General features: G+C 36.0%; 1 protein-coding gene across 1 annotated transcript in view; it reads right to left on the bottom strand.

Annotated features, from left to right (window-relative positions):
- Positions 1–8,972: 8,972 nt before the first annotated feature.
- LOC107758251 (tetratricopeptide repeat protein 9B-like) overlaps positions 8,973–14,133 on the bottom strand; it is a 41,462-nt gene continuing 36,301 nt past the window's right edge. Inside the window, exons 2-3 of the mRNA XM_016575951.1 lie at positions 11,696–11,878; positions 8,973–9,084 (exon numbers count right to left, since the gene is read on the bottom strand). Of these exons, the coding sequence (XP_016431437.1) occupies positions 8,990–9,084; positions 11,696–11,878 (278 nt within the window). The 3' untranslated portion in view covers positions 8,973–8,989. The remainder of the gene's footprint in view (positions 9,085–11,695; positions 11,879–14,133) is intronic.

The raw sequence follows: 14,133 nt of genomic DNA, 5'->3' as shown, positions 1-14,133 counted from the left end.
CGATAAATTAGTCGATAGATTAATCGAAATAAAAATAGTCGTTAGTGGCAGCCCTACTATGTCATAATAAATGCTCCGCTGCTTTCGAGCCGTGTGTCGCGCTCGTTCAGCGGCCTCGTTTCGCTTCGACGGCTTTCAGCCTCACCCTGCTTCATTCTACTACGTTAATAAATCATTAGCTCATCCATGAACATGATTTCTGCCCGAGTCCCGTCGGATTGCTTCGGCTGTGGGGATGAAGACCACAACTCCCATGATTCCACACCCAGTCACTGCCTCATCAAACTAAGCCTTTGCTTCTTTGTTTATTTTTAATACACGCCCTCTAGCAGCGAAAATTACATATTGTTCCTTTAACTTCAAATGTTTGTATTCCCCTTAAAATGGGACTTTTGGCCTGTCCCACTTCAGACACCTAGAACTTTTTGATGTATCCAGCAAATATGATAAATTATACATATACACATTATACATATAACACATATAAACTGATATTCAATTCATTGTTGTTTATTAAAAAAAATGTAATGACTACAAAAGTCCTATTTACCTGTCTCACATTTTGTGCACAACCCTGCATGATTTAATACATATAAGCAAAGAATCTACTTGCATGTTCTCAATGTTTACACAAATTGGAGTGATGACTGCATTTGACCAGCTCATCTTTCAACTGTTGCCTATGGTATTAAAGAAAAAATAATCAAAAAATATTTGCCTTTAATTTATGGGAGATAAGTGCATGGGAATTAACTACAACTCACCATATCTAGCCCATACTGATAGACCCATTAGCAACATTTTCTTCTTTTCTTAAATTTTGTCTATTTATTTTGATGTTTATTGCAAAAAAATAAATAAATAAAATCAAATGAACCATGGTTTAAACTCTATTTAGTGATCCCAAATCAATTCTACACTATTGTTCAAAAGTTTGGGGTTGGACATTTTTTTTAATGTTCTTGAACGAAGTCTCTTATGAACACTAAGGCTGCATTCATTTGATAAAATACAGTAAAAACAGTAATATTGTGAAATATAACAAATTAAAAATAAGCAGTCTTCAGTGTCGCATGATCTTTTAGAAATCATTCTAATATGCTAATTTGGTGCTCAATAAATATTTCTTATCATTATCAATGTCAAACAGTTGAAAAGTTTGACCCAAAGTTTTGAACAGTAGTGTATATGTCCCAAATTTTGGTAACAAGTTGCAAATCTTACTGGAAATGAATAAAAAATAAAAATTTTATGTAATCATTTCTGAAGGTTAAGCTTTTGTACCCTATTCATGGAAAGTGCTTTTTTACTGTGCATGTCAATCTGACTAAAACTGAATGAGTAAGCCCCTATTTCACTCATTCTGTTCTAGCGTGTTTCAAGTGAAAAGCATTTACTTCCCCCTCTCATTGTAAACTCATCTGAAAAGCCTCTGTTCTCCTCAACACAATGTCAGCTCCTGTAAGGAGCATTTTGAGGCGAGAAGGACAGAAATGGGAAAATTAGGGTTTTTGTAACAATTGGCAATAAAAAGCAAACATGTACTACCTGTTTTTTTTATGTACCAGACAGACACTTCCTTACCTCCTTAAGTGACGTTCTTCCTCCACCTACTGAACAATTCAACCGAAGAGAAAGGATCAGCGTATACACCAGATCTGACCATGCGTCACCACAGAGAGCATTCTGAAGGAACTGTCATGTCAGGGCACGTGGAAAGAGATATGTGATGAGATCATTAATGACCTTACAGGGTGTTCTTTTGGCGGACTGAATGGTGCTGAGAAATGCACACTGGAGGGTTTTCAAATTCGTTGTGCTGAACCGTTAAACCTGGTAGTAGACAGTATTTTTTTTGACTGTCCACCAATGAGTATGCCTGTATGTGAGTGTGTGTGAGCGGACAGGTGTGTGTGCATGTGGTTTTGTGTTCTTATTGTTATCATTTTAGTGGGGTAGTTCTCTGTGCAGGGGCTGAACAAACCCACCCCCTTATTTCCTGTGTGAGGGAACACTAAGAGTATTTATTAAAATAATTGTTTCAAGCAGTGATGTGTTGGTTTTGATATACATTTTTTGTCAAATCTTGTCTTGTGCTTTCATAACTAGGCTACACAAGATCCTGTTAAAAGATGCAATAATAACTATTATTATTTTAAATAATTTTCAGTTACAAATCTTTCAATATATATAAATAAATGAACACTAGATGTCGACAAAGTCCCGCAGTGCAAGTTGAACAATTATGGCGCAATGGATTCCTAGAGTGACTGTTGTTTTGTGCTGTTTACGCATGCACACAAATAACAGCTTTATTATGACTTCCGCTTTCTTTTTTATAAAACAAAAATAATGTCATAAACTCTCAAAGCAAACCCAAAGAAACATTTTATAATTTAGCTTTAAGAGCATAGCTGGACAATAGCATGACATAAGCATAGCAGCATCTCTGGCTCCATCGCTCACAGACACTGGTCTGTTTACATCAGCGATTGTTCTCTGAGGAAAATGGGAAGATACCACACCGAGACACTCCTCTCCAAGAGAGAAATAAGTATATGGAAGGGGGAATAAAGGTTTTGTATGTGATAATTTTAAAACTAAAAATATTTATCTATCCCCTCAAACTGCTCTATAAAGATACTGTCTGTAAATGCTAAAAAAAAATGGTACTGACTTTGCATCCAGTGCAGTATAAAAAGCTGACCAAAGCTGTTTTCATACAGAGTAAACCATAACAGCCTCAGACTCGGCACTGTTCACTACACGTGTAGCTACACACACTCAAACACTAACATCTTTGCTCTTGTCTGTGAAAGCAGCAACAGCCTCTCTTTACGGGTTGAGAGGCTAGAAGGGATACAGCTAACGTTACGGCCACTGGGAATGCGCACATCAATATTGCGTAATTTTTGTCACTCTGAACAACAATAATTACGGTATTTGGGTTATTGTAAGGGGTAGGTGTAGCAAATGTAACTTACTGTGACTTTCCAGCCGTAGCTGTATCCCAGCTAACAGGGAACGTTCCCATAACTTTCACTAATGTTATGTAAAAGTTATGTAAATGTTAGAAAAAAACGTTCCTGACATAATGTTTCTGGAACAGTCTTATAATGTTTTCAATAACATTTTCATAACGTTTTCAAAATGGTAGGATGGAATGTTCCTGTAACGGTCGCAGAAACCCCACAAAAAAACGTTCTTAATACATTAAAAAAACTGGACGTTTTCAATGTGTACAAAACATTCCGAAATAACGTTTTCATAACTTAATAGGAATGTTAGCAAAACGTTCTGACAACTCATTTTTGTTAACTGGGATCCTTCTAGCCACAACCCTCTTACGCTTCCAGACGCCAGCCAGTTACTTAGCAACCACACTTCACTTCCATGGCAATGCTATAAAAAGCAACAACAAAGAAAAAAAAGGAAGATGGTGTATGACAAATGTATGAGGGAGTGTGTCAGAAGAATTACACACTCATAAGATCATATTTTGACCTCCAAATGTACATACTTGACTTTTTTTTCTTATGATTTAATAATGTTGTTTTAAGCATTGTATATTTTCCATTCAACAAATTCTTCACTTTTTACTTCTAATTCCTAATATACAAATTGGCCACCCCTAACTAGTCATTATCCTTTCTGATATTACAAATGATTTTGTAAGTGTAAGATTATGCAATTTATCTTGCTCTGCTCTGTAATTGCTTCTTCATAGATTTTCTTCCTCATCGTTTATCTTCCTCCTGATTTTATTCAGGTGTGTACGTTTGTGTGTTTTTCTCTCACCTTTTGCATTCACAACCCTGGATGTCATAATGGAAGGTAGTCAGTGGTGACAGACACACCATGTCCCACTGAGAGAGATGGAAGAAAGAGACAGGGAGGAGGGAGAGACTGGTGGTTCCACTGTTACAGTTCAAAATCTGTGGAGGATTCGAACAAACACTGAATCTCTGGATGCTTAGCTGCTGGTGCGCAGTGTTGTGAAGAGAGAAACCTAATGGGTACGGATGCAACACCACAACTGTTTGCACATTAAATGAATAGTTCACCCAAACATGAACATCCTGGCATCATTTACTCACCCTCATGTTGTTCCAAACTTTTATGACTGTCCTTCTTCCGTGGAACACAAAATTTTTTTTGAACAATGTCCAAGCTGTGCTTTTACATACAATACATCAACATACAGTGATTGGGCAAGGGATATCAAGTTCCGAAATGTATAATAAAAGCCATATATTCAATATGACTCATGCACCATATTGTAACCCTTTTAAAGCCATCTGATAGTTTTGTGTGAGGAGCCATTCAACATTTTAGCTTTTATTTCTCATTCATGCTTTTGTGCATCGAAATTTTCAGCAAAGCTCAAAGCGTAAATATCAAAATAAAGTGCATGAGTCACTATAGCAAGCACAACATGTCATTTTTTAAAATAACTCATTTTAAATTGAGCACCACATTTTTAGAATGGCATGTCATGTGCGAGATGCAAAAGACGATCAAAGACGTTTTAGATCAAAGAACTTTTATGTTTTAACTTGAACACTGTGTCATGTGCTAGACCAGGGGTGTACAATCCTGCTTCTGGAGGCCTGATGTCCTGCGGACTGTAGCTTCAACCAGCTCCAACACACTTGCCTGGAAGTTCCTTGTGAATCTTAACACCTTGATTACTTCGGTTCAGGTTTGTTTAATTAGGGTTGGAGCTAAACTCTGCAGGACAGTGGCCCTCCATAAACTGGTCTGAAAACCTGTTCTGAAAAAACGCATTCTGTGAGAACGACCCCTTACAGTGGCTTAAAGACAGTGATAGTTTCGTTTCTGTGACGTTAGACATTGGTCAGGGCAGTGCTGTATTTCATTTTTGACAGAAATGAAAACTAAGCTGTGAGGGATGGAAGTACAGTGTGGTCATGGATTGTACTATAGGTTAAAGGGTTAGTTCACCCCAAAATGAAAATTCTGTCATTAATTACTCGCCCTCATGTCGTTCCAAACCCGTAAGACCTTCGTTCATCTTCGGAACACAAATTAAGATATTTTTGATGAAATGTGAGAGCTCTGAGACCCTGCATAGATAGCAACACAACTGTAATGTTCCTAGGTCCAGAAACGTAGTAAGGACATCGGTAAAACAGTCCATGTGACAAAAAAACAAACAAAAATAAAAATGTATTTAACAATTCTTCTCCCCCGAGTTCCGTCTTCCGCCATTTTGGAGAGTACCCAAGTGCGTAATCAACGTAATCAGTGTTGTTTACATTCTGGGGAGAAAGCGCGCGCATGAACGTAATCTGCGTAATCAGCGTTGTTTACGTTCGGGGGAGAAAGCGCGCACATGAACGTAATCTGCGTAATCAGCGTTGTTTACGTTCGTTTACATTCATCAAAAATATCTTAATTTGTGTTCCGAAGATGAACGAAGGTCTTACGGGTTTGGAACGACATGAGGGCGAGTAATTAATGACAGAATTTTCATTTTGGGGTGAACTAACCCTTTAACAATGTAGTTTTTTCAGCTAATGAAATGTCTTTCCGGGAAAAACAAAAAAGTGATCTAGAACCTTTGTACAATGCATGGCATTAAGACTGCAATTCTGTCCCTCACAACTTCATTTTCATCCGCATTAAATTCAATATGTCTAAACGGACTAAGGTATATACTCCATTGGAGAACTTATTTTTTGTGTTTCTAATTAATATTTCTAAAAAAAAAAATATTTGCACAAACAGAACATCAGAATTTCATTTCTTTTTTTTGCTGTAGGGGCCATAGTTTTCTTTGTGTTTCTTCTATAAATGTTTGGTTTTGCATTAAAAAAATCAAACCATAATACTCTTACAGTTTCTCTTTTTAAACTTTATTTGTAGACTTCAATTACCAATCAATAGTGCATTCCTGGACTTGCAGGTAAACATAACCAGTTCGCAGGTCTTCTGATGTCCGGTGGAAGTATGTACAGTACTTCCCAAAGCAGATGAATGACTGCAGTAATGCATTAACATTATAGTAACCGGAACAACCAGAGGGTCAAAGTCTCTCTCTCTCTCTCTCTCCAGAACAGGCAAGAAAACAGGAAAAAGAAACCAGTGTATTTTTCTCTCTCTTTCAGGACAGTAGGGTACCCTCACCCCTTCTTCCTCATCTGCGAAATCCCTTGACATTCTCTCCAGACCCACCCCAGATGACCTTTCTTTCAGGAGGTCAAAGGGCAAACCCTGAATCCTCAGACTGGCAATCAGACAAAAACAAGGCCAAGACATCACAAATAAGCGAAGATACAAGAGGAAAACTGAACATACAGTATACACAGGTACAAAGCTGCCCCTCACAATGTTAAATATATTTTTCCATAAATCTCTTTTATTTATCCTTCTCATTTGCTCTCTCACATATCGATAAAAACAATTTAATAAAGCTTTCGACAACCATTTTAATGTCTTTAAACCGCACAAGTCTACTTGGACATTCAACAAACACATACCTCAAGTGACATCCAAGAAAAAAGTAAAGTACAGTAAGTTTTTGCTTGTCCATAAACCAGTTTGTGCTTTTGTTGTTGTCTGTAGACAACAGTCAGATTTGATGTTTCTCCATCTGTGTAGAAAGAGATCCAGCACATGGAGACATATGGACCACAGCTGAAAGAAGCAAAGGTGATGACCGAGATTCTTTACAGGACATAAGCATTATCAGCATTGCTCTGTTATAGACAAAATGACCTTTACCATTTACAGAAATCAAAAAGAACACATCGAAGGTAAGGTGGAGAGAGAACCGCCACAAAACAGAGACAAGAGATAGAGCTGGAAAGGAGGAAAGCGTCAAAACAGCCAACACACTGTCATGGCAATTCATAACTATTTTACATTTTGGTGTCTAATATGTATAGCACATTGGTGGCTAATTCATGTAACCTCTTTTGTAGATTTTCATACTATCATCTTACATCCCATTGAAGGTTAGGTTTAGGGATGGACCTTTATGCTTACATTTTTGTAAAAATCTCACGTTTCTTTGCCAATTGTACAAATTCATGCAAAACCGGCACCTCATAAAATAGTTGTTTTCTCACGAGACTGGGTTAGAATAGCATAGTAAAGAGATAACTTGATTTCTCTTGCCAGTCTGTTCATGACTACATGATCAAGAGTTGATTTAAGCATTAAAAGGTGCACTCAAAAAGTTTTTGTTGGTGTTTCACAAGTTATTTTTCACCCCAGAGAAGTATATACTGACACCTACTGGTCTGGATGTATGAAGTTTGTGTATTAATTGCTGTTCACTTCATTTTCATTCATTTCTGTTTTGTAAAGTGCCTTGAGCACTGAGAAAGTACTATATAATAATGAACTAATGATGATTATTTTTGACATTGTTGTCTTTATTACTATTCGACATAGAAGCCCCATGAGAGGGCAACCCACTCCATGTGGAATAAATCAGAAGATATGACTAGAGTCTTGACTGCATGTGAGTATTTATCATTTTAATTATATTCACTAAATGTTCTACTCCCTGTAAAAAATGAATTAAGAAAAAAAAAAAAACTGAATGCACCTTATTTTATCACCATATTCCTGTTTCCTCAAGTGTCACTGCAACAAAGAGATGGGGTTGTATGGCCTGCCATGTGTTCTGAATCTCATCAGTGCATCTTCTCATTTGAAACCATGGCACAACATCCCCAGCGTCCCACTGACACAATTAAATCTGTCTTATATTAGGTCAGATGGATCATTTCATCTGTCTGTCCCCATTTCCTCAAAGCCATTAATCCAAACTAGACTCAGAATGACAGGTGCTGTCAAAGGCGTCTTCACATTCAAATGAATCCACTGGAGATGCTGCCTCAATGAACAAAACATCATCAGTTTCCATAACAAAGCGCAAAAAGCATAACATTAAGAAGAGGACAAACGCGTAACGCTTAATTAATGGTTGTCAAAACTACAATTCTCAGAGTCAACAGAGCATTTTTGTCCTTTTATTTACCACTATTTTGTAACACTGATATTTTGGGGTAGATATATTATTTAAGTTTAGCAGACCTCTATCAAGCACTTCAGATGTTGTTCATCCTGTTTCTTGTAGAAACACAAGAGTTTTCAATATGGCTCCATTAGTTAATAATATTCCAACAGGCTGCATAACCATTGTGACATCATCAGGATGCGCTCTTCTCTTTTGGATGCGACAGTCCTATACAAGCAAACGGACAACAAGGTTCACAAAACATCTGCTAACATTAGTATGGAGGATGTTGTAAAGGGAAATATACCAACTTGCTCAAACCACTATAGTACAGCCAACCGAGAGGCAAAACAAAATCGATATCAAAGGACAAATTACAAAAAATTGAATTAGCCCTTGAATTGAAACAGTTCAGAAATTGAGTTGAGATATGCCCAAATTCAAGAGAGAGAAAAAGGAGACAGAAAGTAACAGGCGTCGGCAGGTGAGCGTGAACTGAATGTTGACCTCTCTGCTTCTCTTCAGTATTAAGCTTCTCAATGGATCAGAGAGAGTTCAAAGGTCACTAGCCTAATCATTGACCTTCATCATCTGCGCTTAAGTAGCAGTGTGGCTTTGATATGTGTGCTTTCACTCTATTCTCTACCTACATATTCAATTCTGCCACCTATGTTTTTCATTCTAAACACTGTACACATTTTAATATCCATCATGTAATTTCAAAATGTAATGTCAGACCCCCATTGCTTATTTCATTATAATACAGCAATTCTTCTTTTTTCGTCTTCGTGTTCTTTGTTCATCAGTCAAATTCTCAATACCTGGGAAATGAAAAGAATTGGGGTCGTTGGATTTAAAGGGACAGAGAAATCTCAGAGCGAGAAAATACAGTCGCAGGGTGCTGTGCTGTAGCTGTGCCCGTTTCGAGTCCGCTTTCAGAGAGAGGCACAGCACATTTATCCTGGCTGTCCAAGGGATGGGGGCAATCGGGTCGAATTAACCCAATGACTCTTTCCCACTCTCACGCACCTGCTGACCGGTCTTACTCATCTTCATCTCCGTCAGCTGGATGTATCGCAGCACGTTTGTGTCTGGATAGAGAGAGGATATAGTACAGAAAATAAGAAGATAAAGACATCAGCATAAGACTAAAACTTGCTTCACTAGGTAAACACATCAATGTAACATAAATATAGCTAAATGGTTTACACACACACACACACACACACATATACACACACACACACACATACACACACACACACGCTGAAATAAGATGAAAAATAAATATAGATCAAAAACAAAAATGTAAAAACTGAAACAATAATTAGAAATTTTGCCGTGGGAACTAACTGAAAATAATATAAGTTCTGAATTACTAAAACTAAAACTGAAATAAAAATAAATTAAACCTATATAGAAATATAAATAAGCGAATAAAAATCACAAAAGCACATAGCAATATACTAATACACAAACTAAAAGGAAAATGAAAATAAAAAGAAAAGGTAATTCAAAATATTACGAAATACTATAATAGTACATATGTATATATTATGTATAATAGTACATAAATAATACTAAAATAACACTGGGTCATGGATGTTTTGGAGCAAATTCATCTGTCAAAGTATATTAATATTGTGCCTATAAATACATTTCAGTTTGATTTTAAGGGCATTTCTAATTACCTTTGCATGATAAGCTCTGGTTATCGGCCAGTATGACGGAATTTGTCATTTAGACATGCTCATTTCCCATTTTTTTACATTTACATTACCTTTGCCATCATCTAACACTTACTTAAAAAAAAACACTAATAATTTAATAACACAGATAAATCTTTAGCAAATCTCAAAATAAATATGTACAAATATTTAAATTTAAATATATTTACAAAATACATTTAATACAAAAATATGTGTTGTTATACATTATAATTTGATTATATTATTTATTAGAATTATATAATTAATTGTATTATAGTTTTATTTCTAAATCCACTTGCAGCATTTAAAACAATTTAGACAAAATGAACAGAATACCAACCACATAATCAGATCAACCAGATATAAATATCGATATAAGATAATTATCAGCTTGTAAAAAAAAAGAACACACACACAATTTAGATAGTGTTGACTCACTTCTTGGATCCAGTGTAAAATAATTTGAGAAGCACTACTGTATATAATATTAAAGTGATCATAAAGCCCACCTGTGGGTTCACGGCACTTGGCATCACGTAGGTAACGCAGGGCACACTCGTAGTCTCCCAGGTGGTAGAAGGCAATCCCAGCACGGTACATGGCCTTAAAGTGATCCTGCTGGTGTCCGAGTACCTTCAAACAGTATTCCTTAACCCGCTCATAATTCACCAGCTCCGACTGCAGCAAGCACGCTATAAAGAACCAGAGAGTGTAAAAGAGAAAGAGAAGGAGGGGAATTAGTACAGTCAAAATGACAGGACAAAACAATAAAACAGCTAAAATGAATAAATCAATGAACAGCTAGGGAGAAGGGAGTAAAAATAGCCATACTGGTCTATAAAAAATAAAAATAAAGGTGCTTCACGATGCCATAGAAGAACCTTTTTGTCTAAATGGTTCCATAAAGAACCTTTAACATCTGAAGAACCTTTCTGTTTCACAAAAGGTTCTTTGTGGCGAAAGAAGGTTCACACACACACACATACACACACACACACACACACACACACACATATACACACATACACACACACACACACGCTGAAATAAGATGAAAAAGAAATATAGATCAAAAACAAAAATGTAAAAACTGAAACAATAATTAGAAATTTTGCCTTGGGAACTAACTGAAAATAATATAAGTTCTGAATTACTAAAACTAAAACTGAAATAAAAATAAATTAAACCTATATAGAAATATAAATAAGCGAATAAAAATCACAAAAGCACATAGCAATATACTAATACACAAACTAAAAGGAAAATGAAAATAAAAAGAAAAGGTAATTCAAAATATTACGAAATACTATAATAGTACATATGTATATATTATGTATAATAGTACATAAATAATACTAAAATAACACTGGGTCATGGATGTTTTGGAGCAAATTCATCTGTCAAAGTATATTAATATTGTGCCTATAAATACATTTCAGTTTGATTTTAAGGGCATTTCTAATTACCTTTGCATGATAAGCTCTGGTTATCGGCCAGTATGACGGAATTTGTCATTTAGACATGCTCATTTCCCATTTTTTTACATTTACATTACCTTTGCCATCATCTAACACTTACTTAAAAAAAAACACTAATAATTTAATAACACAGATAAATCTTTAGCAAATCTCAAAATAAATATGTACAAATATTTAAATTTAAATATATTTACAAAATACATTTAATACAAAAATATGTGTTGTTATACATTATAATTTGATTATATTATTTATTAGAATTATATAATTAATTGTATTATAGTTTTATTTCTAAATCCACTTGCAGCATTTAAAACAATTTAGACAAAATGAACAGAATACCAACCACATAATCAGATCAACCAGATATAAATATCGATATAAGATAATTATCAGCTTGTAAAAAAAAAGAACACACACACAATTTAGATAGTGTTGACTCACTTCTTGGATCCAGTGTAAAATAATTTGAGAAGCACTACTGTATATAATATTAAAGTGATCATAAAGCCCACCTGTGGGTTCACGGCACTTGGCATCACGTAGGTAACGCAGGGCACACTCGTAGTCTCCCAGGTGGTAGAAGGCAATCCCAGCACGGTACATGGCCTTAAAGTGATCCTGCTGGTGTCCGAGTACCTTCAAACAGTATTCCTTAACCCGCTCATAATTCACCAGCTCCGACTGCAGCAAGCACGCTATAAAGAACCAGAGAGTGTAAAAGAGAAAGAGAAGGAGGGGAATTAGTACAGTCAAAATGACAGGACAAAACAATAAAACAGCTAAAATGAATAAATCAATGAACAGCTAGGTACTTGTTACAATTGTACAAACAATTATCAAATATTGATGCTGTAGTAAGATGCTTTTATAAGTCTTTAGATGCATAAAGAAACATCGTTTTAAGTGTCTCTGCAAGCATTCTTTGTTTGCTGTTTGTCCAGATCCTCAAAAAGAACTTGGTACACTCTTAAAAATAAAGGTGCTTCACGATGCCATAGAAGAACCTTTTTGTCTAAATGGTTCCTTAAAGAACCTTTAACATCTGAAGAATCTTTCTGTTTCACAAAAGGTTCTTTGTGGCGAAAGAAGGTTCTTCAGATTATAAAAAGGTAAGAAAGAGATGGTTCTTTAAAGAACCTTTGACTGAATGGTTCATTGTGGAACCAAAAATGGTTCTTCTATGGCATCGCTTGAAGAACCTTTTGAAGCACCTTTATTTTTAAGAGTGTACTGGTCTACAAAACCCTGGTCTGATTGATAAAGTAGAAAAAGGGACCGTATGTTTTCTCGCGGTCATCAGTTGCACTGAAGGTCTGAGAGCAGCAGTTTTTAATGCTATTAGTCTCGGATATCCACATTAGCACAAAGTGAAGGCCTAATTGCATCTTTTAGCCACTCTAGGCTCAGTGACACAGATGAAGTAATTGTTTTAGCTGCTGTCTAAAGAGAAAATAAACCAAATGAGACGCATCCTAATCTAAAACTGCTGCTTAAAAGTGTTGGATGCATCTGAAATGTGCATGCTTCATCGAAAAACAGGAGATGAATGTTTAAAGGGGTGTGTGTGTGTGTGTGTGTGTGTGTGTATACAGTATATAATTTATTTAATACATACACATTTAGATTTAAATTAGATTATGAGAAACGCATGACTGTATGATGCTATAATACTTCCACTTTGACTTAACAGAATACAGGATTTTGAAATTATAATAGCTAAAGACAGATAATAATATGGAAATTTCCCACATCCATTTCTAATATTCATTGAATGAATTAAATATGGAGGTCTATGGTTCAAAAAAAGCTGCAGCTAATTAGATACATTGGCCCTGAAAGAACATCTGCATGGCAAATGAATTACTGCGGTGCCTGTTAGGCAGCTGGTGCGTGTTGTCAACCCCTCGTCCAATCAGGGTTATTTATTCCAACAGCAGATGACATGGCTGGACACTGATGGCAGGGGCCGGGAAACTCAATTTCATATTTCAATTTGAGCTCACTGGTTGTGGTGCGCCCATAGGAAAAATGTATTGCTCAAATGGGAGATCTCTTTATTGTCTTGCTGTAATCTCTTGCAAGACTCCATTATAAAAATGTTTTATTGCTCAGAGGTTGCTGTTGCAGTGGGGGTTTTCATCTTTAATGGTCACTACAGTAGGAGCAGAGACAGGAAACAATTGGACAGGTGAGAATTGAACAGGAAAGTACCTTTAGCTGGGATTCGAACCCATGTTGTCTGAGGTGCAGTTGTGCTTCACGTCGATGTGCTGCCCACAAAGCTATGGCTCTGACAGAGGTTACTCTACGCTCAGAATACTAAGGAGTGATTCTCTTATATGTCTTTGTCTCCTCAAAAGTTTAGAAGAGATCTCAACAACATTACACAGTGTGCTCAGATTTTTTTCCTTAGCTAAAGACTCGAGAGCTGTCACATTTGTCTCCTCTAAATTTCAGAAGTGATCTCAATAACTTTACATAGTGTGCAAATGCCAAATGCCTCAATATGAGCTCAAACATGTCTACCATATAATATGTATTAATAATCAAATTAGTCAATTAATAATCAAGACTGAGTCATAAGCCGTTTATGTGCCTTTCAGCAAAGAAAGCTCTAGAGTTACATTTTCTGTAGATCAGTTTTGATTAAGGCATCCGCTACATTACCATTTCCAACAACAAATTATGTGCCTAAGTACATAAACATTGTCCTATAAAAAGTAACATTATTCTTATTTCTGCATAATTTCTCTCTCAATATAGCCTTTAACTCTGAATTTATGACCCCCCTCCCCCCGAGATCTCTTCTAAAGCATTACAAAAGACAAATATGAGACCCCCAGATTATTTAGCTAAAGACAAAAATCTAAGCACAGTGTGTGATGTTGTTGAGATCTCTTCTAAAGCTTTACAGGAGACAAATTTGAGACCCCCAGATTATTTAGCTAAA

Source organism: Sinocyclocheilus rhinocerous, unplaced genomic scaffold (assembly GCF_001515625.1).
Source record: "Sinocyclocheilus rhinocerous isolate Xijiao unplaced genomic scaffold, SAMN03320098_v1.1 scaffold23, whole genome shotgun sequence".
In the NCBI taxonomy this organism is placed as follows: Eukaryota; Metazoa; Chordata; class Actinopteri; order Cypriniformes; family Cyprinidae; genus Sinocyclocheilus; species Sinocyclocheilus rhinocerous.
The sequence above is the reverse complement of the archived record's forward strand: the minus strand, read 5'-3'. Positions and strand labels throughout refer to the sequence as shown.